Source organism: Nothobranchius furzeri, chromosome 12 (genome assembly GCF_043380555.1).
Source record: "Nothobranchius furzeri strain GRZ-AD chromosome 12, NfurGRZ-RIMD1, whole genome shotgun sequence".
Taxonomy (NCBI): domain Eukaryota; kingdom Metazoa; phylum Chordata; class Actinopteri; order Cyprinodontiformes; family Nothobranchiidae; genus Nothobranchius; species Nothobranchius furzeri.
The window spans coordinates 67,985,253-68,008,780 of record NC_091752.1 but is presented as its reverse complement, the minus strand read 5'-3'; the positions used below and the strand labels follow the sequence as shown (position 1 = coordinate 68,008,780).

At 46.6% G+C, this 23,528-nt stretch overlaps 2 protein-coding genes across 2 annotated transcripts; both read right to left on the bottom strand.

Moving 5' to 3' along the window:
* Positions 1 to 963: 963 nt before the first annotated feature.
* On the bottom strand, positions 964 to 4,509 carry mfsd6l (major facilitator superfamily domain containing 6-like). The gene is made up of 2 exons (XM_015945248.3): positions 4,322 to 4,509; positions 964 to 2,806 (listed from the first exon to the last, which is right to left on the bottom strand). Exon 2 carries the CDS (start codon positions 2,758 to 2,760, stop codon positions 982 to 984), a length of 1,779 nt encoding a protein of 592 aa, XP_015800734.3. The 5' UTR covers positions 2,761 to 2,806; positions 4,322 to 4,509; the 3' UTR covers positions 964 to 981.
* Positions 4,510 to 8,794: 4,285 nt separating this feature from the next.
* On the bottom strand, positions 8,795 to 22,060 carry LOC107376244 (phosphoinositide 3-kinase regulatory subunit 5). The gene is made up of 17 exons (XM_070542870.1): positions 21,811 to 22,060; positions 21,381 to 21,481; positions 21,236 to 21,304; positions 18,742 to 18,880; positions 16,097 to 16,166; positions 15,839 to 16,016; positions 15,585 to 15,741; positions 15,393 to 15,461; positions 14,516 to 15,315; positions 13,094 to 13,219; positions 12,054 to 12,185; positions 11,876 to 11,969; positions 11,722 to 11,798; positions 11,533 to 11,626; positions 9,746 to 9,816; positions 9,540 to 9,658; positions 8,795 to 9,107 (listed from the first exon to the last, which is right to left on the bottom strand). The coding sequence occupies exons 1-17, from the start codon at positions 21,911 to 21,913 to the stop codon at positions 8,930 to 8,932; spliced, it is 2,577 nt and encodes an 858-aa protein (XP_070398971.1). The 5' UTR covers positions 21,914 to 22,060; the 3' UTR covers positions 8,795 to 8,929.
* Between the last annotated feature and the right edge of the window lie 1,468 nt (positions 22,061 to 23,528).

The window sequence follows — 23,528 nt, the reverse complement described above, 5'->3', positions numbered from 1 at the left end:
AGCCATCCAGTTACCATTAAACTTGCACTTCCCCATGGCGCAAGCTCCCACTAGCTTAACCAGCTAATGTGCTAATCTAAAAATAGCCCCCTTTCACAACCAACTGAATGTGTACGGTTCTGCTTACGCCAACATCGTACACAAAAAAGGCTGAACACAAACTAGAAATTCACGAAAATTGTATAGAAATAAAATAATCTTGTTCATTGGGTCTTTGGTAATTTAAGACCTTTGGAAACTGTATTTAAGGATCATTTGTCATTTTGAAGGATTTTTAGGGCCTTAAATTTGGAAAAGCTAATTTAAGACTTTTTAAAGACCCGCGGATACCCTGGATGGTGCTAGCATGAGCTATGTCTAGCATGAGCTAGTGCTCGGCCACGAGGACAAACTGATAAATATAATAAAAAAGTTTTAAATGAGATTTTTGTGTTTCATATTAACCAGCGGCTGATCATGCTGAACACAAGCTATGTTCATCTGAACACCTTCAGATTACAGATTAAACGGTTCTTTAAAGGGATTTTCCACCTCCAAGTGAAATTCTGTGCTAAACTGAGCTAACTGGGAAGGTCAGCGGATTCTTGTTCCCACTTATTTATCTTCAGGAAATATGGCAACAGACGAACTTACACGTAGGCGTGGAAAACTTCTTTAGATTGAACTTTGTTGTGATTCGCCTAATTATTGCAGCAGTGGTTCGACAGCTTTTAATATTTCTGCCAAAAGAAACAAATAAAAAATAAGTTTTGCTTTTATTTTGGAGACAATCTGTTTCAAGATGGCAGTGGTTTGGTTTGGTGTAGCCTAGCCGTTAGCTCATTAATCCCGAGGACTAAATGATTTCTCTGAACAGAGGCCGTTCGTTCCCTCTATGGCTACAGACGCCTTTATGATGCACACATAATGGCTTCAGTTGCATTCCAGTGGAAACAGTTTTATAGGTAGAAAGAGAGAAAAACGCTCTTCATGCAGTTTTTATTAATGGTTTATTCTCCTTTCGTAATTGTTATTCCCACGGTCGTCCTCCAAGGCTTTATCCAGCCAGTCTCTGTCCTGCTCCGACTCCGAGTCGCTGGCTTCGCTGGCGTCGGCCGTCAGAAGGCGAGAGTAGTTGATCCTGCGCTGGCGGGGGGCTTTCCACTGCAGCACAGGCAGACACACACACCACGCCACCAGGCCCAGCGCCACCCCTAGAAACAGCCACGTCACGCCGAACCTCTGCACCACAAACCCTCCCGCCAAGCTACCCAGTGCAGCTCCCAGGTGCAGACACAAAGAACTGAAGAACCTCCACACACCCCTCTCGGCCCCCGGTGTAGCTACGTCCTCACACTGGCTGCTCACAGACCACCAGAGGGCGCCACTGCTGAGAGAGCTGAGCACCTGAGCAGGCATGGCGGCCCACGGGCCCCACAGGAAGGCGTAGTAGAAGCACTGCAAGGTGAGACTTGCAACCCCGACCACGAGAACCCTTCCCGGACTCAAGAGCTTCGAAACTCTGCCAGAGAGAAGAGGGAAGGACGCCTGTGAGAGCAGAGCGAGGGACAGAGACAGTCCCATGTGCAGCTCACTGCTGCCGTGATCCTGCATCTGCCAGAGGAGGAAGTTCTCCACAGCTGAACCCGCAGCACCGACGAGTAAGACGGTGACGGCACAGAGCAGAGCGTGGGGGGATCCGTGCACCAGCTGCATGGCTTTCATCAGCCCATGAGCCCTGTCCCGCTTTTTATTCAGGTAGAGAGGGAGGTAGACCGCCACGGGCAGCGCCGCCGTCACCAGCCCGGCATAGCAGAAGAAGTGCACCGCCGTCCTGGAGGTGCTAGCAGCTATGAGACAACTCAGCTGGCTGACCAGCAGCCCCGTCCCCCCCACCCCACACGCCGCTCCCAACAGACCCCACACCTCCGTGCTGCCGTGGCGGTCCGAGGCATCCGCAAGGTCCAGGTACTCGTACAAGCCGTCGTCCACCGTCCAGTCCAACGGGGCCGACATCAACTCCCACACCGACACGATGATGAGGACGAGGAAGAAGAGCTGGCTCTGACTGTCCATCTCCTTCAGGCTGCCCAGAAACCCAAACCCGCTCGAGTCCTTCTCCTCCAGCTGCTCCGGGAGCGACACAGACCTGTTACGTCTCACTTTAGCCACCGGAGAGCTGTCGGTGAAACTCGTGAGCTTTGATCCACCGTGACTCACGTTGAGCACCGCTGACCCATTTTCCGTTTTCAGCTCAGGACGCGGCGTCTCCTCCTGATCTCGGTCAGCCGAAGACACGTTTGTTAGTTTGGGAACTGGCTTTGGGTCGGTAAAGTTGTCGGAAGGGAAAGTGGTCACAGTTTTGGGGCGTGGAGTAGTTGATGAAGGTCCAGCATCAGTCGTGTTCTCAGGTGGCCGTTGGGTTGGAGCAGAACTCAGGCTGGAGGTGTTACAGGAGCCGATCCGAGCCCCCGGAACACCAACGGGAGGGAAAACCAGCAGGAGGAGAGCAGCCGCAGCCGAAAACACAAGCGAGCAGGTTATCACCACTCGTCTCTTGTTGTAGTGCTTGGAGAGGAGACTTGCTGCAGGGCTCCACACCAGCGTCAGGAGGTGTTTCGTTCCCATGACCATCCCAGTCATCATGGGAGACAGGCCCAGCTGTCTGAAGTAGAGGGTGAGGAAGGGAAGCAGGCAGGCTTTGGCGCAGGAGCACAGGAAGCTAAAGGTGCCAGCGAGCGCCAGAGCGCGTTTAATGTCGATTTGCTTGGTCCTCCTCATGGCCGACCTCCCCAGTAGCTCCTAGGAGACGTCACATGGACTCAAACTGGGAGACACAGAATCAAGAAACTAAATTCACAAACGTGGAGAGTTTCTGATGCCGATGAACAAGTGCAAAAAAATTAAATACTTTTGTTTTTGTTTAGTTGTCACACTTAAAGACGCACAGAGAAAACCAGTGAAAGGAGATGTTCTGAAAACAGACTCAAAGAGCGGACTGAACAATGGAAAAAAGAGCAGGGACGTGAACAGAACCCTGAGGAACTCCACACTACAGGAGGATCTCCAGGGGCGCCTCCAGAAATTTTGATAGGGGTGGCCAGATGGGGCCAAAGACATTTCTGGGGTGGCACACCAAATTGGTCCTTGTGGCAACGCTGGGAGAGTTTAGCCTGTGGCGATGTAGTGCATTGCGCCTTTATTTGTTTTTATTAAATTAACAGTACGTATAAATTTTACCAACACAAACACTTCAAAAATATACATTTCAGTTATTTAAAATGTTAACCATAATTAAATTTAAAAATGTATTTTTTGGGTTAATTCACCTGTTGCTGTGTTAAAAAAACAGAGATAAAATCTTTTTGTTTAATGGTAAGCAGCACAAACATATGTATTATTGTTTTTCTGATTATTTCTTTACTCATTAATTGTAATAATTTTAATTTATTTATAATTATGTCTTGAATAAACGATCAATATATGGTTTGACTGAACATGAATATGATTTAACACTGGCTTTTCCTGGGGGGAAGGCAATTTTCTAGGGGTGGACATGGGCACCCCTGGCCACCCCTTGGGGGCGCCCTTGAACATCTCAGGGTCAAATCGTGCTTAAAAAGGTTAATATCAAAACAAAACTCATGTGGAAATCTGACTTATCTAAAGGTTCAGTGTAAGGATGAAACAATGGTGACATCCAGTGGTCAGGTTTGGTTACTGCAGTACATTTTAAAAAAGCAAAGCTAAAAAACAAACCACTTTTAAAAGACGTGATTAATCACAGTTAATTCGTGATTTAACATGAGGGTCATCGCTAATCTGTTCACCTGACCAGAAACATTTAAGATCAGGTAAACGGAAGGAATCTGGAAGGGGTCAAACGAGGAAATACTTTTCTAATGAAAAGAGCTGCTTTCCAAAAATATAAATATGAGGTTTCAAATTTCCTGATTCTTGTTTTAAACCAACATAATCAATTTGGACTTTTGCACTTTTTTAAAATCTTGTTTAATTTCTGTTTTAAACATCATAAATGATACACTGTCACAGCTAAAGTACGGGAAGAAATGAGCCAAGCATCATAAAGTACCTGGTTTCATAGGAACATTAGAATAAAGGGGCTAAACGTGTTAAGTTACATAAGGATAATTGTTTTAAGTGTAGATAAAGTTATTTACTCCAGAAAGTTGGAATTTCCAGGCGAAACAACTCGGAACCGGTCGGTGAGAAGCACCTGTCGGGCAGAATTCACCTGTCTGCCTGCAGAACGGAACGTTTGTCCACGTCACGTCAAGTTCCACAGTGAGGGAGCACAATTAAAGCGGGACACAAAGTTTACCTTTTCGGGCTCTTCTGAGTTATTTAAACTCTTCCGTCATCTTCCGGCTCTGGTTCCGACATTACACCCAACACGTTTGTCTTCTCCGCAATTCGGCTCGGTTCGGAGGACACCTGTTGTAGATTGAACGGGTTGGGAGGGGGTTCATTTAACTACAGCTCAGACGAGCCGTTTCCATGACTACGGCTCCCCCTACTGGTGCGGATGCCTCACTGCACCACCGGAAGTCCGTAGAAAGCTTAGCAGCTGTTTGTTTCTCCTGTTCAGACCCAAAAGCAGACCCACAACTGTTTGTATTATGATTATTGTCACTACCCGATCCGTACCGGAAACCCGATCGGTACCACGCATTGATGATCGCACTGGAATTTAGAACAGAGACACGTTTAAAATGAATCTGTATGTGTGTTTGACAAATGGAAATTGTATATAAATTAATTATTTCTTCTGGAAAAGGGGGCAGAAATAAGAAGTTTTTCTTCATTCTGCTCTTTTTTTGTTCAAATTTAATTTTTGTTATGTAATTCTTATTATTTATATGTTTCATTTGTTTTTATTTTGAATGAAATAAAAAAAGAGAGAAAAAAGTGTGGGACGAAGACTGAGATCACTGATAAAAAGTTCATAATTTTCTCATAATTTTGAGAACAATTTGAAAAAAAATTGATGAAGCTGGAATATGATTTTATTTCTGATGATGGTTTAACAAAAGTAAAGGTTTAGTCTCATTAGCTTCACATTAAAGCTACAATAGAAAATACGCAAAACATGCTAACTTTTAAAGAGCAAGTCACCCCCTATAAGAAACTCACTCCACTCCCACTTCACGTTAGAAAAATGCAACAAATGCTTTGCCTGGTACCGAGAGGGTGGAGCCACTAACAAATACACACAAACAGGCTCACAACAGCATTGTGACATCATAATGTACCAGCTAATGTCATGGGGTACCTCTTAGCCAATAGCGATGGCAGATTTAAATTCAAATGTAGTGCAGAGTTTTTACCTGACGATGGTAAAGCACTGACAGTATTAGGCAGAATATTTTAAAAAAGATGCACTAAAGTGCCAAACTATTGACTACACGTGTCTACGGCACGATTAGACACTCGTTTATATAGTTAATCAGCAAAAAAAAGTGAATTTGGGGTGACTTGCTCTTTAAACAGAAAAGTCACAGAACCCCTGCCACCGTCTATGATCCCTAGAACCCGCATTGCCTCAGTAAACAAGATAGAGCTAAACACCAGTTGCTGTTGTCCAAACATTTTTTGTTGTCCGTGACTTCAAATGGTGTTTTTCTTTTTGCAACTCTGGTAGTTTGTCCTAAAGTTGAAGTGGTAGCAGCCGGACGTTTCTCCTTCTCTGATAATATCGAATGGAGAACCTCTCACACCAGTGGTGTTCTGGTGCTGAATAGGTGAGTGCGTGATGAGTGGAGGACCCAGGGAAGTGCGGCGGTTCGGCCTGACAACCGGATGGTCCAATGGTTGGTTTTGCACTGAGCTGTGTTACTGGCTGGGATTTTTAGACGAATGCGGAAAAACCACTTTCTTAATTTTTAATCTTTGTTTAATCTCAACAATATAATTATATCTTTACTATGTTAGAACATTGTTAAGAGGCATGATAAAACATTTTTAAGCTAGCTTGTTTTGCAGATTTGCCATTGCAGCTTTAAAATAAATAGTCTACATTGTCATATGCATAACTTGACCAATTGATAATAAAAGGTAGACAATGGTCCTCAAGTTGTCAGTTTCTTTGAAGGATTTAGGAGATTACAGATTTGTAAAAATAAAAAAGTTACACACACTCACTAGCCACTTTATTAAGTACATCTGTTCCAACTGCTCGTTAACACAAACAGCTACTTAGCCAGTTACATGGCAGACGCTTAAGCGTATTTGGTCATCGAGACATGGTGAAGACGACCCGCTGAAGACGACCCACTGAAGATGACCCTCAGAAGATGACCTGCAGAAGACGACCCGCTGAGGAAGACCCGTTGAAGACGACCCTCTGAAGACAACCCGTTGAAGACGACCTGTTGAAGACGACCCACTGAAGACGACCCGCTGAGGACGACCAGTTGAAGACGATCCACTGAAGATGACCTGCAGAAGACGACCCGCTGAGGATGACCCATTGAAGACGAACCACTGAAAATGACCCGCTGAAAATGACCCTCTGAAGATGACCTGCAGAAGACACCCCGTTGACGACGACCCACTGAAGATGACCCTCTGAAGATGACCTGCAGAAGACGACCTGCTGAGGAAGACCCGTTGAAGACGACCCTCTGAAGACAACCCGTTGAAGACGACCTGTTGAAGACGACCCGCTGAGGACGACCAGTTGAAGACGATCCACTGAAGATGACCTGCAGAAGACGACCCGCTGAGGACGACCCACTGAAGATGACCCGCTGAAAACGACCCTCTGAAGATGAACTGCAGAAGACGACCCGCTGAAGACGACCCATTGAAGACGACCCACTGAAAATGACCTGCTGAAAATGACCCTCTGAAGATGACCTGCAGAAGACACCCCATTGAAGACGACCCACTGAAGATGACCCGCTGAAAACGACCCTCTGAAGATGACCCGCTGAAGACGACCTGCTGAGGAGGACCCGCTGAGGAGGACCCGTTGAAGACGATCCACTGAAGACGACCCGCTGAAGACGACCCACTGAAGATGACCTGCTGAGGAGGACCCGCTGAGGAGGACCCGTTGAAGACGATCCACTGAAGACGACCCGCTGAAGACGACCCACTGAAGATGACCCGCTGAAAACAACCCTCTGAAGATGACCTGCAGAAGACGACCCGCTGAGGACGACCTGTTGAAGACGACCCACTGAAAATGACCCACTGAAAAGGACCCACTGAAGATGACCCGCTGAAGACGACCTGCTGAGGAGGACCCGCTGAGGAGGACCCGTTGAAGACGATCCACTGAAGACGACCCGCTGAAGACGACCCACTGAAGATGACCCGCTGAAAACAACCCTCTGAAGATGACCTGCAGAAGACGACCCGCTGAGGACGACCCACTGAAGATGACCCGCTGAAAACAACCCTCTGAAGATGACCTGCAGAAGACGACCCGCTGAGGACGACCCGCTGAGGATGGCCCGTTGAAGACGACCCACTGAAGATGACCCTCTGAAGATGACCTGCAGAAGACGACCCGCTGAGGAAGACCCGTTGAAGACGACCCTCTGAAGACAACCCGTTGAAGACGACCTGTTGAAGACGACCCACTGAAGACGACCCGCTGAGGACGACCCGCTGAGGATGACCCATTGAAGACGACCTGCTGAAGACGACCCGCTGAGGACGACCCGCTGAGGACGACCCGCTGAGGATGACCCGTTGAAGACGATCCACTGAAGACGACCCGCTGAAGACGACCCGCTGAGGACGACCCGCTGAGGATGACCCGTTGAAGACGATCCAGTGAAGACGACCCGCTGAAGACGACCCGCTGAAGTTCAAACTGAGTATCAGAAAGAATGAGAAACTAGATTTAAGTGCAATGATGAATGAGGGTGGTTCCGAAGGGCGTATACCTTCATTGTTGTGAAACACACCCGCTGAGGACAACCCGCTGAGGATGACCCGTTGAAGACGACCCCTTGAAGATGACCTGGTGAAGACGGCCCACTGAAGACGACCAGCTGAAGACGACCTGCTGAGGACGACCTGCTGAGGACGACCCTCTGAGGACGACCCGCTGAGGATGACCCGTTGAAGACGATCCACTGAAGACGACCCGCTGAAGACGACCCACTGAAGATGACCCACTGAAGATGACCCGCTGAAAACGACCTGCAGAAGACGACCCGCTGAGGATGACCCGTTGAAGACGACAAACTGAAGATGACCCGCTGAAAACGACCCACTGAAGACGACCCGCTGAAGACGACCCGCTGAGGACAACCCGCTGAGGACGACCCGCTGAGGACGACCCGCTGAGGATGACCCATTGAAGACGACCCGCTGAGGATGACCCGTTGAAGACGATCCACTGAAGACGACCCGCTGAAGACGACCCGTTGAAGACGACCCGCTGAAGACGACCCACTGAAGACGACCTGCTGAAGACGACCCGCTGAGGACGACCCGCTGAAGACGACCCGTTGAAGATGACCCGCTGAAGACGACCCGCTGAAGACGACCCGCTGAGGACGACCCGCTGAGGATGACCCGTTGAAGATGATCCACTGAAGACGACCCGCTGAAGACGACCCGCTGAAGACGACCCGCTGAGGACGACCCGCTGAGGACGACCCGCTGAAGACGACCCGTTGAAGACGACCCGCTGAAGACGACCCGCTGAAGTTCAAACTGAGCATCAGAAAGAATGAGAAACTAGATTTAAGTGCAATGATGAATGAGGGTGGTTCCGAAGGGCGTATTACCTTCATTGTTGTGAAACACACAAAGCTGAAGCCACCACTTGATCTGTGCTTGAGTACAGGTTTAATGTTAGAAGCGAAAAAAAAGGAATAATTTCTGTTCTATTGACTCTTTCAACAGGAAAGAACCAACAAAATTATTGTAATACCATTACCGTAATATAATGAAAACATGTGCAATGTTAACTTGAGTGTTCTGTGAGTGCTGAGTCCAGTGGATGTGGGGCAAAGAAGGAGGTGATGGGAAGGCAGAGCAGCGAGCGGTATGTGGGGTGTAGAGGCTGGACTTGGCCTGGTAGAGGTTTGTAGGACTTCCAGTCTGATCCACTTCCTGGTTTGCTGCACAGAGACACCTCACACCTGAACACATGTCAAAGCATGGCAGGTATAAAATTATCCACTGAAAAGCACACACGCAAATCTTAGAACTTTGAAGTTTTGATCAGCCGAGCACAATATTTTTTACAGAGGCTTGGTCCTTATATCCAGATTAAACAGAGGTCAGCTGGTTCAATGATTGGCAAAATCCTGATTCATCGTGTTCATAATGAATCTTCTGAGTTAGTTATGGAGTTCCTCAGGGTTTGACGTTTGGACCACTACTTTTTGACTTTAACTTTGCTTCCATAAGCCGAATGATTAGAGAGGAATAAATCTCGTTCTGTTGTTTTGCTGACGACGCTCTGTTCTATTTAGCATCATTAACTTTTACAACGTTATCATGTTAGCTCTTGTTGCTCCAAATGAATGAATAATGTGGGGTTAAGGAGACAAAGATGATGTAGGAGTTACCTTGTGACACTTTGGATGAACATCTTTTTGTCTTGATCCAGACAAACAGCAAACGTCACTCCCTCCCCTTGAGATTGCACGTGGACGTTGTCCACCTTCACCTCGGATATCAGGATTTGCTGCACACAGGGCAAGATGCTTGATTAATGCAGGTCCATTAGCGGAGCGTGAAACGGATATTTTCAGTGTCTAATAATACTTTTCACCTGGTTGTAACCTTTCTTAGATTTGGGGCACTGCCTCTTCAGAACTTCTGTCAGCGTCAGCTGCAGGCTTTCTTTTGAATGTGAACAGAAAACACAACGTAGAACCATTAGAGCGACCCTTTGTGTTCGTTTCACAAACATCAGTTCTATAAATGAAAAATGACTGAACTGTTTTGGTGCCTGTGAAGTACGACGGGTTTGATATTTAAGGTACTCATATACGCCCAACAGGGAACCTAAAACGTTATTCCAACGGAATTTTGTGTAAACTAAAACAAGAAGAGGAACTAAAACTTCACCCAGGATATTTCTGTTATGACAGACGGAAAATAAACGAAACAAAACAGAAGGCTGCTGTGAAATCTTCACAGATTTCTTCTGTTTTTGCTTTTTTGACATTCAAATGATTCCGATAAGCACAAAAATATTAAAAATTACTTGATTAAATGCAAAATGCAGTTTTAAAGGATTATTTGATCAATGTAAAAGAAACAAACTATCCAAACCGATCTGGTCCCGTGCGTGAAGGTAAATGTTGAATAACAAATTCACTGTGACTGAAAACACATTATTACTAAAGCTGAGTTCAGTTCCTGCAACCACACCCAGACCTGTATAACTAAACAATAACTGCATTAGACAACATGAAGGAGGCTAAAAAAACTAAAACAGCAACACGTCCTGAACCGCTCTACAGATGTTTAAGACAAAAGAACTTAGAACAACATCTGAAGTGCTGCAGTCGGTTATGGTCAAGGAGCTCTGAAACCTAAACCACTGCTGACCAAAAACAACACAAATACCCATCTCACATGTTTGGATGAAACAAAGACAGAACTTTCTGGAAGGTGTGCGTCCCATTCCATCCGAAGTCAAACTAACACAATAACAACAGTCCGGCATGGTGGTGGCAATATGATGGTCTGGGGTTGAATTCTGCTCTCTAGCAGAACATCCTGAAGTTTAGGGTTTGGTTATTTTTCCACAGGAGTCATTTCTGATTGATTAGTTTTTTTAATTGAAGGGACGAATTAAGACATTTTAGCTTAAGTTATAATAGTTATATGGTCTTTAAAAACATGTTTGTGACGTTCCTTGCACCAAATCCCTCTCACATTAAGCAATTTCAACAGATTTATTCTTGACATGTTTGGTATCTTCCACAATGAGCCGTTTCAGCGCTCTGTCACTTTAAGAAAACAGCCTGTTGCTGGCCACGCCCACCCCTCCCCCACTGAGGCTCGGCACCACAAGCTGAGAAGCTCCTATAAGTGGGATGGGCTCAGAGTAGAGCTGCTGTTCCTCCAACAGCAACTCTCTTTTGCACATGAGAAGTGGTTCTATTCTAAATTGTCCCTGTTGTGATGTCACAAATGGAGCACATAAACCCTAAACCCCAACCCTGACAGAAAACAGATGGACAGGTTTTTTCTTGTTTCGAGTGCTCAGAGACCCACGTGGCAGCACTAAAGGATGCAAAAGGAGAATCTTGCACAAAAGTCTACTTTAATAAATAAAATCCTTATTTGAAAGCAGAATTTTGTGTTTACTCAGATGATATTTGATTTGCAGATTTGAAACATTAAAATGAAAACACTGAGGCAAAAAAGAACTCGTGTTTCCAGAAAAGACTTTTGTTGAAGGTAAAAAAGGAACTGCTAAATGCATCGAGAATGTGGAGGAAGGTGGAAAATGCTTTTTTAAGTCTGAGCCTATTTCAGTGACGATGACGTGTTTTTGTTTCTGGAATCTCATCCTTCAAACAAACCTACGCTGGAGTTACTGACCAAGCTGCCCAGGTCTCCTGCACGTTTTCTTAATGTTAATCGATGTGCAGACCGTCTCTGTCTGGATCCACTGACTCCTCCCACTGAAGACCACCTGTACTCAAACAGGACAGGTATCAGGCCAGTTCTGTCTGTGGAAGTGGAAAGAGGCTTCACATCGCTTGTTAAACCAGTGCAAAGCCACAGTACCTTGTTGTAGGCGATGCTCAGAGGCAACGGCACAGCCTCTCGCTCCTCATCAATCCCAAACCTTTTGCTGGCCGCTCCTTCAGAAACAGAACAACACAATGAAGTCTGCACACAGACATGTGCTGCTGCCTCTGTCTGTGCGTATTTAACCGACCCATGGCCTTAACGGCTCTGGTTCCAGCCGTGTGTCCCAGCTCCAAGGTATGAATGAACACCTCCCTTCTCTTTTCCCCCCCAGCCAGGGTCAGCTGTGTGGAGGAAGGTAGCAAGATTATTCCTTTACAGGCGCGCGTGTGTGTGTGTGTGTGTGTGTGCGTGAAGTGACCTCGGACCTCAGCCTGGTAGAGCTGCACCAGAACAGGCTGGTCTGCGGATCTGCAGTAGTACAGAACCAAGTCGGCCAGCAGGGGGAGACGCTCCTCGCTGCCGCCGCTCACAGAGACGTCCTCGTCCTTGGACGCAGTCTGAGCCGGTGAAGAAGACAGATGATGGTGAGATGCTTTTGTGTAGAGACTGATGAAACCAACACTAAGTGGGTTCAAATTTAACTAACTTGATTCTGATGTTTTATTCTTCTTTCCACTTGGGGAAAACTACAACTAGAAGTTAGCCAGAGCCGAGGAGAGCGGAGAACAGCAGGTTTTGGAGTCTTACTTCCTGATACTCAGACATCTCTCCTCTGGTTGGCTAACAGCAACACGACTCTGCCGCTGACTTCGTTTGCTCTGCAACGTTGATGTTTTATCTCCACAAATAACACAAGCCTGGAGGAGTTCTGCTGTGTGGTGGAGCTGCTAACGCTAACGGCTAGCTTCTACTATCAGAGACGTTCTCTGCTGTTCCCTGAACGCTAACCCAACAACAGACGTCCCCGTCGTGAGTCAAGATGGGTGAGTCCATGAATGTTAGTGACCGTGTGACGTAGATCTGTCAGGATTTTCTAATCCTAGAGTTTCACCGTCTGTTTTCTAGCAGAAGCTGATTTAGGGCGTAGGGGTAGAAAACACATTCACGTTGAGTCTGCGTGTGAAACTCAGAGGGACGATCATATTTCGAAGATAAAAAGTGTTTCTCAGTGACCTTGTTCCTTAAAGACATCCTAGCTGTAGCTAATCTGATGGGATTACTGCAGTTACACATCTCCTGGATTACTGATGAGTTCATAGGTTTGATATCTGAATCATTAGCAGTTGTTTGTTTGTTTACAAACTCAAAATAGCCCGAGAAAGAATTTTCTTTGGAAACAAGTCCGTTTTTTTTGTTAATAAATGAAGACACCTCAACACAAAAAAGGGCCATGACCTGCAAACGTCACATGACCCAAGGCAGTCTCTGAACCAGCTTGGGTTTGATGAACCCTTTTAAAATGTACCTCACAAAGAACGTGGGAGGACAGGCTGAGCAGACTGAGCACGTTGCGTTCATACCAGGGATCCATCAGGCCCAACATGTGGGAGATATCCGTCGTGCTGCCCTCCAGTTCAAGGCCATTTGGTCCCTACGAAAGAGAACGGTTAATGCTGGTTTTGTTGAAAGAGTACCAGTTTGCACGGGATGATGGGAAAATGTCCTGGTATGCTGACAGGTAAAATGTTAAAGTGCTGATGTACCGGCCCACTTAAACTGGAACAATCTCCAAACATACTTAATACACAGTAGGAGCTAAGTCTTTCTGCACCCCCCCACCCCCCGGAATACCTCGGCCGATGCAGAGTTGATGAACTTTTCACAAACAATAAGTCTCTAAAATATAAATATACGACAACACAGCATGAAATGAAAATAATAGGTGTAAAACTGCGTGTCTTAGCGGTTTGTCGGCTACAGAAGCACATTTATAAACTAGAAACGTGAAGTCACCATCTTAAAACAACGGAAGGGGAAATTATTTGTGTGATACGCTTGTCAGCCACTAGATGGTGCCATTGGATAAGAGAAATACTTCGGAAAGAGATTTTAATTGTATCGCGTTTGGTGCCTCCAAAGAAAAAATGTATTAGATGAAGCAAAGAAGAGCAAAAGAGGGTCTGACCTAGTGAGGGGTCAAAACGGGTCATCTTCGAGAAAGTGTTTTCTCAAGATCTCAAAATGGATGCAGAGATAAGGGTCATGCTAATGTGCTCGTAAATTTAACTATGTGGTCAGCTAGCTTAACTCGTTCACTGCCAATGACGACTAAAGTCATCATTTGCATTTTTTACTGTGTGGGCGTCGGACGAGCCCCCACACCGTGAGAACAAACATCTCAGCTCTAAAGCCGATCTTCATCCGCATACGTCACACGTCACGTGACGAAGAAGCAGAACATCCATGTGTTAGGAGATCGTTTTGGGCCGCTTATGTAAAAATGAATGAGGCGAGAACCGGAAAAGCTTCTGCCGATCACAATTCGACAACGGATTATGAAAGAACGGATAACGCTCAAAACACGCGGATTCTTCTTGATGTAAGAGGTGAGTCTCTGCTTTGTTTGGTTGTTTTGGCGTCGACATCATCCTAGCTCGCAAAGTTCTGTCACTCTTAAAAATACAGTAAAAACGGTGAAAAACGCTGGCAGTGAATGAGTTAAAAACACTGTTCCACGGCGGGGGGGGGGGGGGGGGGGGGGGTATTTTTATGACAGTGATTGAAGACGGACACTAGGGGGAGTCAAAGCACGCCAAAACCACCTAGTGTTAGTTTTATGAGCCGTAGCAGCTAGCTTCAGCCGTAGCAGCTAGCTTCAGCTGTTGCACGTAGGATGAACGCATCAGTGCGGTTATCTACATATGAAGTTGAAGCAGTCTGCTCCTACCTGCCCTTCTGTTGGTGTGAGTCCTCCAGTCACTTCAGTTGCATTGTGTCTCTTGGTAGGAACAAGGTAAAACTGTATTTTGCACATCCTGGTGAGCAGAGGACATTTACTCTCTCTCTGCTGCAGGTCACTGTACGCTCGGGCAAGCCTCCCAGCCTCCCTGTCACCTCCAAACACCACCACCTTCACCACCGTTGGGACTTCCGCCACGTCTCCTTCGTGTATACTCAAGATCGGCCTCCTGCGGACGCACACTTGCCTCTGGTAGGACGGAGGATCCAAAGGACACACCTGCTTCATGAAGGACCTCGAGTGTTTGAGCTTTCCTCCAGATCGTATGAAGTCTTTGTGGGGGTCCCCGGTGTACGCGATGCTCTGGGCACGACGGCACGTGCCAGGACCGCGAGGAGTCTTGAAGAGCATCGAGAAGCGCTCCAACCCCAAGAGGGATTTAGACTTTTTCTTGGGTTTTTTTCTAGTTCTTGATTGGCTGTCTTGTCCCTCCTCTGCATCCTCGTGTGCCATGTCCTCACCGAGGTCACTTTCTACACCAGATGATGTGGAAGGCAGGGAAAAGCTGGAGGACAGGGAGTAGCTGGAAACCGTTGAGTCTCTTGAAGAGGACGAAGCCACGGAGATCCGATGGTTGTCAAACTCATGGTCTACTTTGTTGAAGTCATACTCTTCTTCATCATCCACGCTTGTCTCGTTAGAACAGTCGTCATCTATTCCTCCGTGAAGGAAACATTCTGGAGAAAAGTCCAGGTCTGAATCAACAGTAAGGATCTCCTTCAGAACATCTACAGGAAGGAGAGGAAAAGGCACTCAAGATGGATAAAAGTTAAGGGTCAGATCTTTTATCGGGGCAGGCATTTACCGAAGTTGTCCTCGTCCCACGAGCATGTGTGACATTTGGGAATGGGAAGCTTGAAAATCTCAGCAGATCCTAATCAGAGAAGGTGGAACGGAGATCAAGAAAGTACTCACGCAGCCTTGAGGTCGAGCGAGAGGTCAAGTATAAACCACGTTCGTCTTTATGAACATTTGCCCGTGCCGCTCTCTCTCTTACCCGTGTTAGGAGCAGGTGCAGCAAAACCTTCTCTGAGCCTCTCCAAGCTGTGGAGTAGCTCCTCTCTAGCTGTCCTAGGATCAGAAACAGATGCTGCTTTGGCAGTGTAGACGGTTATGGCCTCCACGAGCTGCTCCAGCTCCTCCAGCTGCTTCTCCTGAACCAAACACAAAGGAAGGTTGTCTCAGTCAAAGAAAACACAAAAGAAAAAAGGAAATGAGAACAAACAGCGATGCATGGTGGTGGTGACTCACCTGCAGGGAGGTGTGGAGAGCATGTAGGTCGTGTGAGGTACCAAAAGCAGCCTGAAAGGTGTGGAGGATCAGGGTGGTGAGGATGTCTCTGGTGGAGTTCCGGACGGTACTCAGCTGCTCGGAGGCCAACTGGACCTCCGGGGGGACCTCATCATCTGGGCTCACCAACAGCACCATTCTAACGAGAAGATTCATGCACTAACGCACGCATCTAACTTGTTTAAACACTTTAAAACATCAGAGTCTAGATGGACTTACATGGTTTTAGAGCAGTTTGCGTCGCAGTAAAGACCCTGCTCGGCCTTCACCAGTTGCTGAAACGAAACACCTGAAATAACAACAACAGAGCGTTTTTAAAGGGGCATTATGGAAGTGTGACAGCCAAAACATGTATAGAAATAATAAATGTCTTCTTCATACATTCTCCTGCAATGCCCTGGTCCTGTAGAATGAGCCCTGGCATTTTTACTGTGATTGCCTGTTTTTCTGTAAAATCACAGAAAAAGAGAGATGCTCGGGTCGAGCAGGCTGCTTCATGCGCGTTCATGCTCAGGCATCGCCCGTAGCATTTGCTATCCATAGCTTTAGCAGCAGAGAGAGAGGCAGTGTTCCTAACGCCTAGTGACAAAGCTAGCTACATTTCTGAGGATCCTTAGCTACTTTCTGTAGAACTTTCTTCTAGATATTTCCTGCAATTTAGCAACAAAATAGCCATTTTCACTCCGAACCGTTCTTTGGACGTTGTTTCAGCTGTCATCAACGATATAAATGTTACAGATACAAAAGATGTTACTGGTGCTTCAGCTCACCCAGTTAGACGTCGGACTCTAGTGCAGAAGAACCTGGTTTGATTCTTGATGCGAGTGTAATTTATGTAGAGTTAATTTTTACATTAATGGTATATTTTTTTACAGTAAGATGCCCAAATTTTTATTTGAGACTCGCCGAACGGCATTGAATTCACAGATAAAAAAGATGTGGGTTCAACTTTCATTTTGGAACAATTTTTCAAGCAAGGGAAGGGAATGATCTGAGCATGCAGGAGGACTGACCCATCATCAACCTTTGTCGGCTGTGCTGAAGAGAAAGGTACAGAACCAAATTATTTAATTAATTAGCTGCGCGTTCTCCTGTCCTCCGGGCCACAAACACACACACACACACAGACACACACACACACACACACACACACACACACACAGACACACACAGACACACACACACACACACACACACACACACACACACACACACACACACACACACACACACACACACACACACACACACACACACACACACACACACATACACACACAGACACACACACAGACACACACACACACACACACACACACACACACACACACACACACACACACACACACACACACACACACACACACAGGACAGTCTCAGCTGTATTTTCGTTAAGGAGTGTGCACGTACAGCATGCGCGCCTCGTGCACGAGCCTACTATTGAAGCTGCCGTTATGCTATTGGTCTGAGGGGGCAATCGCGAGCATAAAAATTCAAAACTCCGTAAAGTCCCTTTAACCAAGGAGGTAAAACTGTCCGTTGGAGGAACAGAAAACTCCAAACTTTCCATTAAAACATCTATTTGTGAGGAAAACCCCAGAAATAATTAGACTTGTAGGAAATCCAAATACAGACATGTCGTCTGTGAAACGCTACAGAATGGCGTACTTCAGCTCGTTTGTGTAAACGTAACTCTCCTTCAACACAACTGATTATATGATGTTGATCCTGGGCCAAAATAATGTTGGTGCTGCACAACCGGACCTAGGAAGCGCAAGTCGAAGCCAAAAAGAGCCAACACAGCCCCTAGTGGCTGACCGAAGTCATGTTTTAGCCCCCCCCCCCCATTCTTTGAATTAATAAGACATTTCCTTGACTAGAAAGACAAAAATACCAGAAGTGTGACCAAGTCACTTGTATGCAAGCCACAAGTAAGTCACAAGTCTTTCCAGTCAAGTCTCGAGTCCAGTCGAAGTCAAAGACAACCAAGTCCAAGTCGAGTCCAAAGTCCTTAACTTTGAATTTTCAAGTCATAATCAAGTCAGCTGTCCAACTTCAATTTAATGGCAATGATAAGAAATAAATTCTAGAATTAAAGCTTCTTAAAACTTAATTTATTTGCTCAAACAAGCAGAAACTGAAACTGGTTATAAACAAAGTGCTGCTGCAGAACAAGATCTAACCCAGAACGAAGAATGATTTATGATTTTTGTCCATGTCGTGTCACTTTTGTGCTAAACTGTCAAATATGCTCAGGTCATCATTAAGTAAACAGATGCATTGATTCAAGTCGCAAGTCATTGGCGTTCAAGTCGTAAGTCTTAATACATTGTATCAAGTCAAGTCAGAAGTCACTACAATAATGACTCGAGTCTGACTCGAGTCCAAGTCATGTGACTCAGGTCCACACCTCTGAAAAATACACCTCAGATTAGTTTTCTGTTTGTTGACTCACGTAGGTTTTACCGTAGTGATTAAATGTTCATGAATTTAGATTTAGTAATTTAGTAAATTACTGTAGTTAATTAATCTAGTTAATTAATTTAATTAATTAATTTAGTTAATTAATTTAGTTAATTCATTAACATTTAGTTGTAATTGATTTTTTATGCATGAAGAATGTTGTGCGGAAGATTATGCATCCAAAACCAATATGGCTGACCCTAAAATGTTTGCTTTGTTTTCAACAATGGAAGAGGGCGGAGACATTTGATCTAGTTACTAAGCAACTCCAGACGTGAAGCCAGTATGGCGATGAACGACACAACTCTTTAAGACACAGGCTGAAATTGCCAAGCTGAAAATACTCATTTACTGTTTTAAACATTACATTTTACTGGAGTGTGTACGAGCTGTAGTACTACCTGGTGTTCTGAGCTCCTGCTGGATGGTGTTTAGTAGGCGTTTGCAGGCAGAGCCGCAAGGCTCAGGCCACGCCAGGAACTCGTGGAACAACAGGTAGGCCTCCTGCAGAATGCTGGAATCTGCTTCTATGAATGGAGTCTACGTGAGACAAAATGTCAGCGTCAGTCTCTTCTTATAGCACGTTACAACGAGTGGCTCCACGGGAACAACAGGAAAACAAGAATTATAATACTTCAAGGCACTCGGGGAGTACAGACGCTTCCCTCATTCGTTCCCTTATCTTTTTTTTCCCAAGGCTCTTTGTCCTGTCTGCCCACAGAGCACTTCTCTGCATTTCTTCTGAAAAACCCTATTTTTAACCATGGATTTGATAAACTGGTCATTGAATGCGACTGATAAGATTTTTTCAACAATGAGAATGGAGCAGGGGGCTCCCACATGTCCACAGGGGACACACCCGGTGGGATATATGCTGAATTCCTGGAAGGAGTAGAAGATCATATGCCTCAGCCAGCTGTCCATTGAGGACGTCGAAGACGTGTGGATATTCGCCCTGATGATCACTGGATTTCTCCTGATTGGAGTGGGAGGATATCTGGTTTTCTGTAAATTTGGGAAGACGGGAGCGATTGGAGGGCGACCCGCACCCACGGAGAGCACCGTCCGTGTGGAGACTTCTCAGACTGGGACGCTACTCGAGGTGAATCGCAAGCTGGACAATGTTCTAGCTGCGATACCGGTATTAGTGCGCAAAATGGATGTCATCTCGGAGGGAGTCACTGGACGGTATGGACAGGTTTATAAACCCAAAATTGGCTTCACTGAAGGACTGGAATGATCAGTTTAAAGACTGAAGGCAGAGAGGAAAATGATCTCAGCCTGACCCAAACAAAGTCTTGTTATCTGAATCTGACGCCCTGGTAGCCTTGAGCTGCAAGCAAATAAAACCCCCACGAAGGAATGCAGACAGATGCTGTGAAGCGACGGAGGCACAGGAGTTAAGTGCTCGTCCCGTAATCGGAAGGTTGCAGGTTCGAGCCCCGCTCAGGCTGTCGCTGTCGTTGTGTCCTTGAGCAAGACACTTAACCCACATTGCTTGCTGGTGGTGGTCGGAGGAACCGGTGGCGCCAGTTCTTATCAGCCTCGCCTCTGTCAGTGCGCCCCAGGGCAGCTGTGGCTACATCGTAGCTCATCCCCACCAGTGTGTGAATGTGTGAATGACGTTAGATCAAATACAGGCCATTTACCATTTTGTACTGAAGTCAAGACAAATTTTCTTTGCTCTGTTCAACAAAGACATCAGAGATCATTCGTGTCATTGCTCACCTGGATGGCTCCACCTTCACCTTCAGCTTTAATCACACCGCGAGGACAATCTGTCCATTTTAAATTGGTTGTTCGCTCACATCAGATTAGGCTCAAACGCGCAATAAAATCTTCTCACGTAGGACGAGACGTGGCTTCAGCCTGTCTCTATACGGCCAAAACCCATCCAATGGAAGGAGGCCAGCTCACCGAGTGGGTGGGGCTTAGCGGACTTCTTACATGACCAAACTTGTGGCTTTGCTAAGGGCCCAGGCCTGAGTGTGTTTCTGTACACCAGCGAGCACCCATAGGTGGGCCCCATATGGAATATCCATGGGCAAGCCATATGGGTCCCATCAGGGTTTGTCCACAGTTTCCATGGTGGTTCCACAGGGGTTTGCTCACAATGATGTAGGGTAAACCCATGTAGGGCCACCATGGAAACTGTGGACAAACCCTGATGGGACCCAGATAGCTTGCCCATATATATTCCATATGGGGCCCACCTATGTGTGCTTCTGAATCAGTCGCTGGTGGAGTTTATCTGTATTAAAGTCTAAGTGAACCGAACAGGGTTTGCCCACATGGAAACTGGTGATGGACCAGACCCGGCGCATGTAGAGTCCAACAACGCCAAGAAGTCTGACAGAAGTCTGTGGGCGACGGTGGCACAGGAGTTAAGTGCTTACCCCGTAATTGGAAAGTTGCAGGTACGAGCCCCACTCAGTCTGTCGCTGTCGTTGTGTCCTTGGGCAAGACACTTAACCCACTTTGCCTGCAGGTGGTGGTCGGAGGGACCGGTGGCGCCTCTGTCAGAGCGCCCCAGGGCAGCTGTGGCTACATCGTAGCTCATCCCCACCAGTGTGTGAATGTGTGTGTGAATGGGTGAATGACTGGTTGTGTTGCAAAGCGCCTTGGGGGGTTCCAGGACTCTAGAAGGCGCTATATCAAATACAGATCATTTACCATTTACAGAATTCAGCAAAGATCCTCAGACTCTCATCAGGGTGAGAGAGAGGTCTTTCCTCCCTAACAAAAGAGTTCTGCTTGGTTTTCGTTTACATGACAGAAGGCTGAAAGAATCTGTCAGAAAAAGGCAGAAGGGTGTAAAAACGTTCAGTAAAATAAAAACTTGGCGTTTAAAAGGAAAAGAGTCACTTTGGTGATTACAAAAACACACAAACTCACTCTCAGGAGAGCCGAGGAGAACAAGAGCGTCAGCGGCACCACCAGTTCGCACCGACTCTGCTCCAGCACCTGTGAAGAACGGAAAGCTCAGCTCAGCCCTTTCACGTGACGCTGAGCTGATCACACAGTCAGGATGTTTTCTAACCTCTTTTGTTTTCATCAGAATTGTCTGTAGAAGTATGAGGAAGTTGTGAGGATCCCTCTGCACAAGTTCCTCCAAACACCAGCGGCTTATGCACAGTCCGGCTTGTTCGGGAGACAGAAACCAAACACACAGACGAGACAAAAACCATGAGCTGCTGAGCGTTTCTGCTTCCAGGTTTCATTCTGATGTCCGCCGGTGAAGCTCGATACAACCCCAAAGATCACTGAAGGTGACTGAAACCGACACGGCAGCTTGTTTATGAATGAACAGTTCTCAGTTTGAATGGTTACACAACATGTCTGTCTCTGTCACCACTTTCAGTTCTCACTTTCCTCACACACTTCACAGTCAATCTCCAGAGTGTTTGTTAGACACAACATTCAGCCCACCTTAGAACACCCGAGTCGGGTTGTTATTCTAGTCGTCCTACCGTTCCAGAGCTGCTTATCAGGTGTGTCGAGGCCCAGCTGACTGAGGCAGCGCTCGAGGACGTGCTGGATCCGGTCTTCGGTGCACGAGCTCTGCTCCATCATCTATGAAAAGCACCAACAAACCCACAGGTGAACAACAGAAGACCGGCCAACAGGAAGTCCACGCTCGTGTTCTGGTTCACCAGGGGGTCCTTTCACACAACAAACTTCCTGTTACCATTATCCAACTCGGCTCATTCTAGAGGACCGGCTCCCACACAGAGGTCCGAACTCCAGTGTGCACAGCTCAGAAACAGCCCGGTACTTCCTACTGGTGAGTCACAGATGGAGAGGACCGGAGATTAGCTGGCAGAAAACGGCCACAGCTTCTACTTTTTGTTGTCTTCTTAAGTTTAGTTGTCGGTAATCTGACTTTTTGAGATGACTCAGAAGACCAGCTTCCTGCATGATTCACCAGTGTTATTAGTTCAATTAAAGAAAAAAAAACACTTTAAAGTGAGAAACATAAACAAAACTGATGGCTCTGATACACATGATGTAGGGTAAGGGTTGGGTGCAGCTGCAGAGTTAGGGTGCATCTTCTGGCTTAGTCTTAGGGTGCAGCTGCAGGGCTAGGGTTATGGTGCAGCTGCAGAGTTAGGGTTATGCTGCAGCTGCAGGGTTAGGGTTATGGTGCAGCTGCAGAGTTAGGGTTATGCTGCAGCTGCAGGGCTAGGGTTATGGTGCAGCTGCAGGGTTATGATGCATCTGCTGGCTTAGGGTTTGGGTGCAGCTGCTGGCTTAGTCTCAGGGTGTAGCTGCAGGGTTAGGGTGCATCTTCTGTCTTAGGGTGCAGAGGCAGGGTTAGGGTACATCTTCTGGCTTAGTCTTGGGGTGCAGCTGCATGGTTGGGTTATGGTGCTGCTGCAGGGTTAGGGTTATGGTGCAGCTGCAGGGTTAGGTGCATCTTCTGGCTTAGGGTGCAGCTGCAGAGTTGGGGTTGGGGTGCAGCTGCCTGGTTAGGGTGCATCTTTTGGCTTAGGGTTAGGGTGCAGCGGCAGGGTTAGGGTGCAGCTGCAGGGTTAGGGTTATGGTGCAGCTGCATGGTTAGGGTGCAGCTGTAGCTGCTGACATGCTAGAGACTTGCGACTAACATTAGAGCAGTGCTGTTTGAATACCGAGTAGCAAAACTGTGGTTCCTTAGCAGCCCTAACCTCCAATAAGCATGTTACAGCATTTTATCTACTGCTGTCATCTACATTTTATTGCAGTTACACAACACAGAAAACAAGCACAATCATTAAGTCCTTTTCAGAACAGGAATAAATTATCTACATTCTCACAAGCTCTAAAGTCAGAAATACCTGAAAAATGTTTGATTCAACAAGCTAACTCATCAGCTGTCTGCTGAGGAAACAGCTGCTGATCCATTGTGTGTCCGCCTGTATTGTCCAGCTCTGCTGCGTCAACCTGAGCCGTTGTGAAGCAGAAACACCAACCGCTGCCAGGATACTGAGGTCACCGCTGCAGCTGTCCGGGTCTTTGTAGTGCCTACCTGAGTTTGAACAAACTAGCTGATCCTAAGTAAATCCAGCTGAGCGAGTGTTTGTTTAAGGATGTGATTAAAGTGCCTTATGGATGGGGAACAGGAAATGTGCAAAGTTTGAATAACAGATCTGATGTAAGTGATGTGGCTGAGGCTCGAATCAGCACACACAGCACGTGATGCACGACGCGT

Coding starts and splice junctions, on each gene's coding strand:
- mfsd6l (XM_015945248.3), bottom strand. CDS start 2,760: ATGAGGAGGACCAAGCAAATCGACATTAAACGCGCTCTGGCGCTCGCT.
- LOC107376244 (XM_070542870.1), bottom strand. CDS start 21,913: ATGATGGAGCAGAGCTCGTGCACCGAAGACCGGATCCAGCACGTCCTC. Junction 21,482..21,810: donor TGATAAGCAGCTCTGGAACG/GTAGGACGACTA, acceptor CTCCCGAACAAG/CCGGACTGTGCATAAGCCGC. Junction 15,462..15,584: donor TGCACCTGCTCCTAACACGG/GTAAGAGAGAGA, acceptor TTCTCTGATTAG/GATCTGCTGAGATTTTCAAG.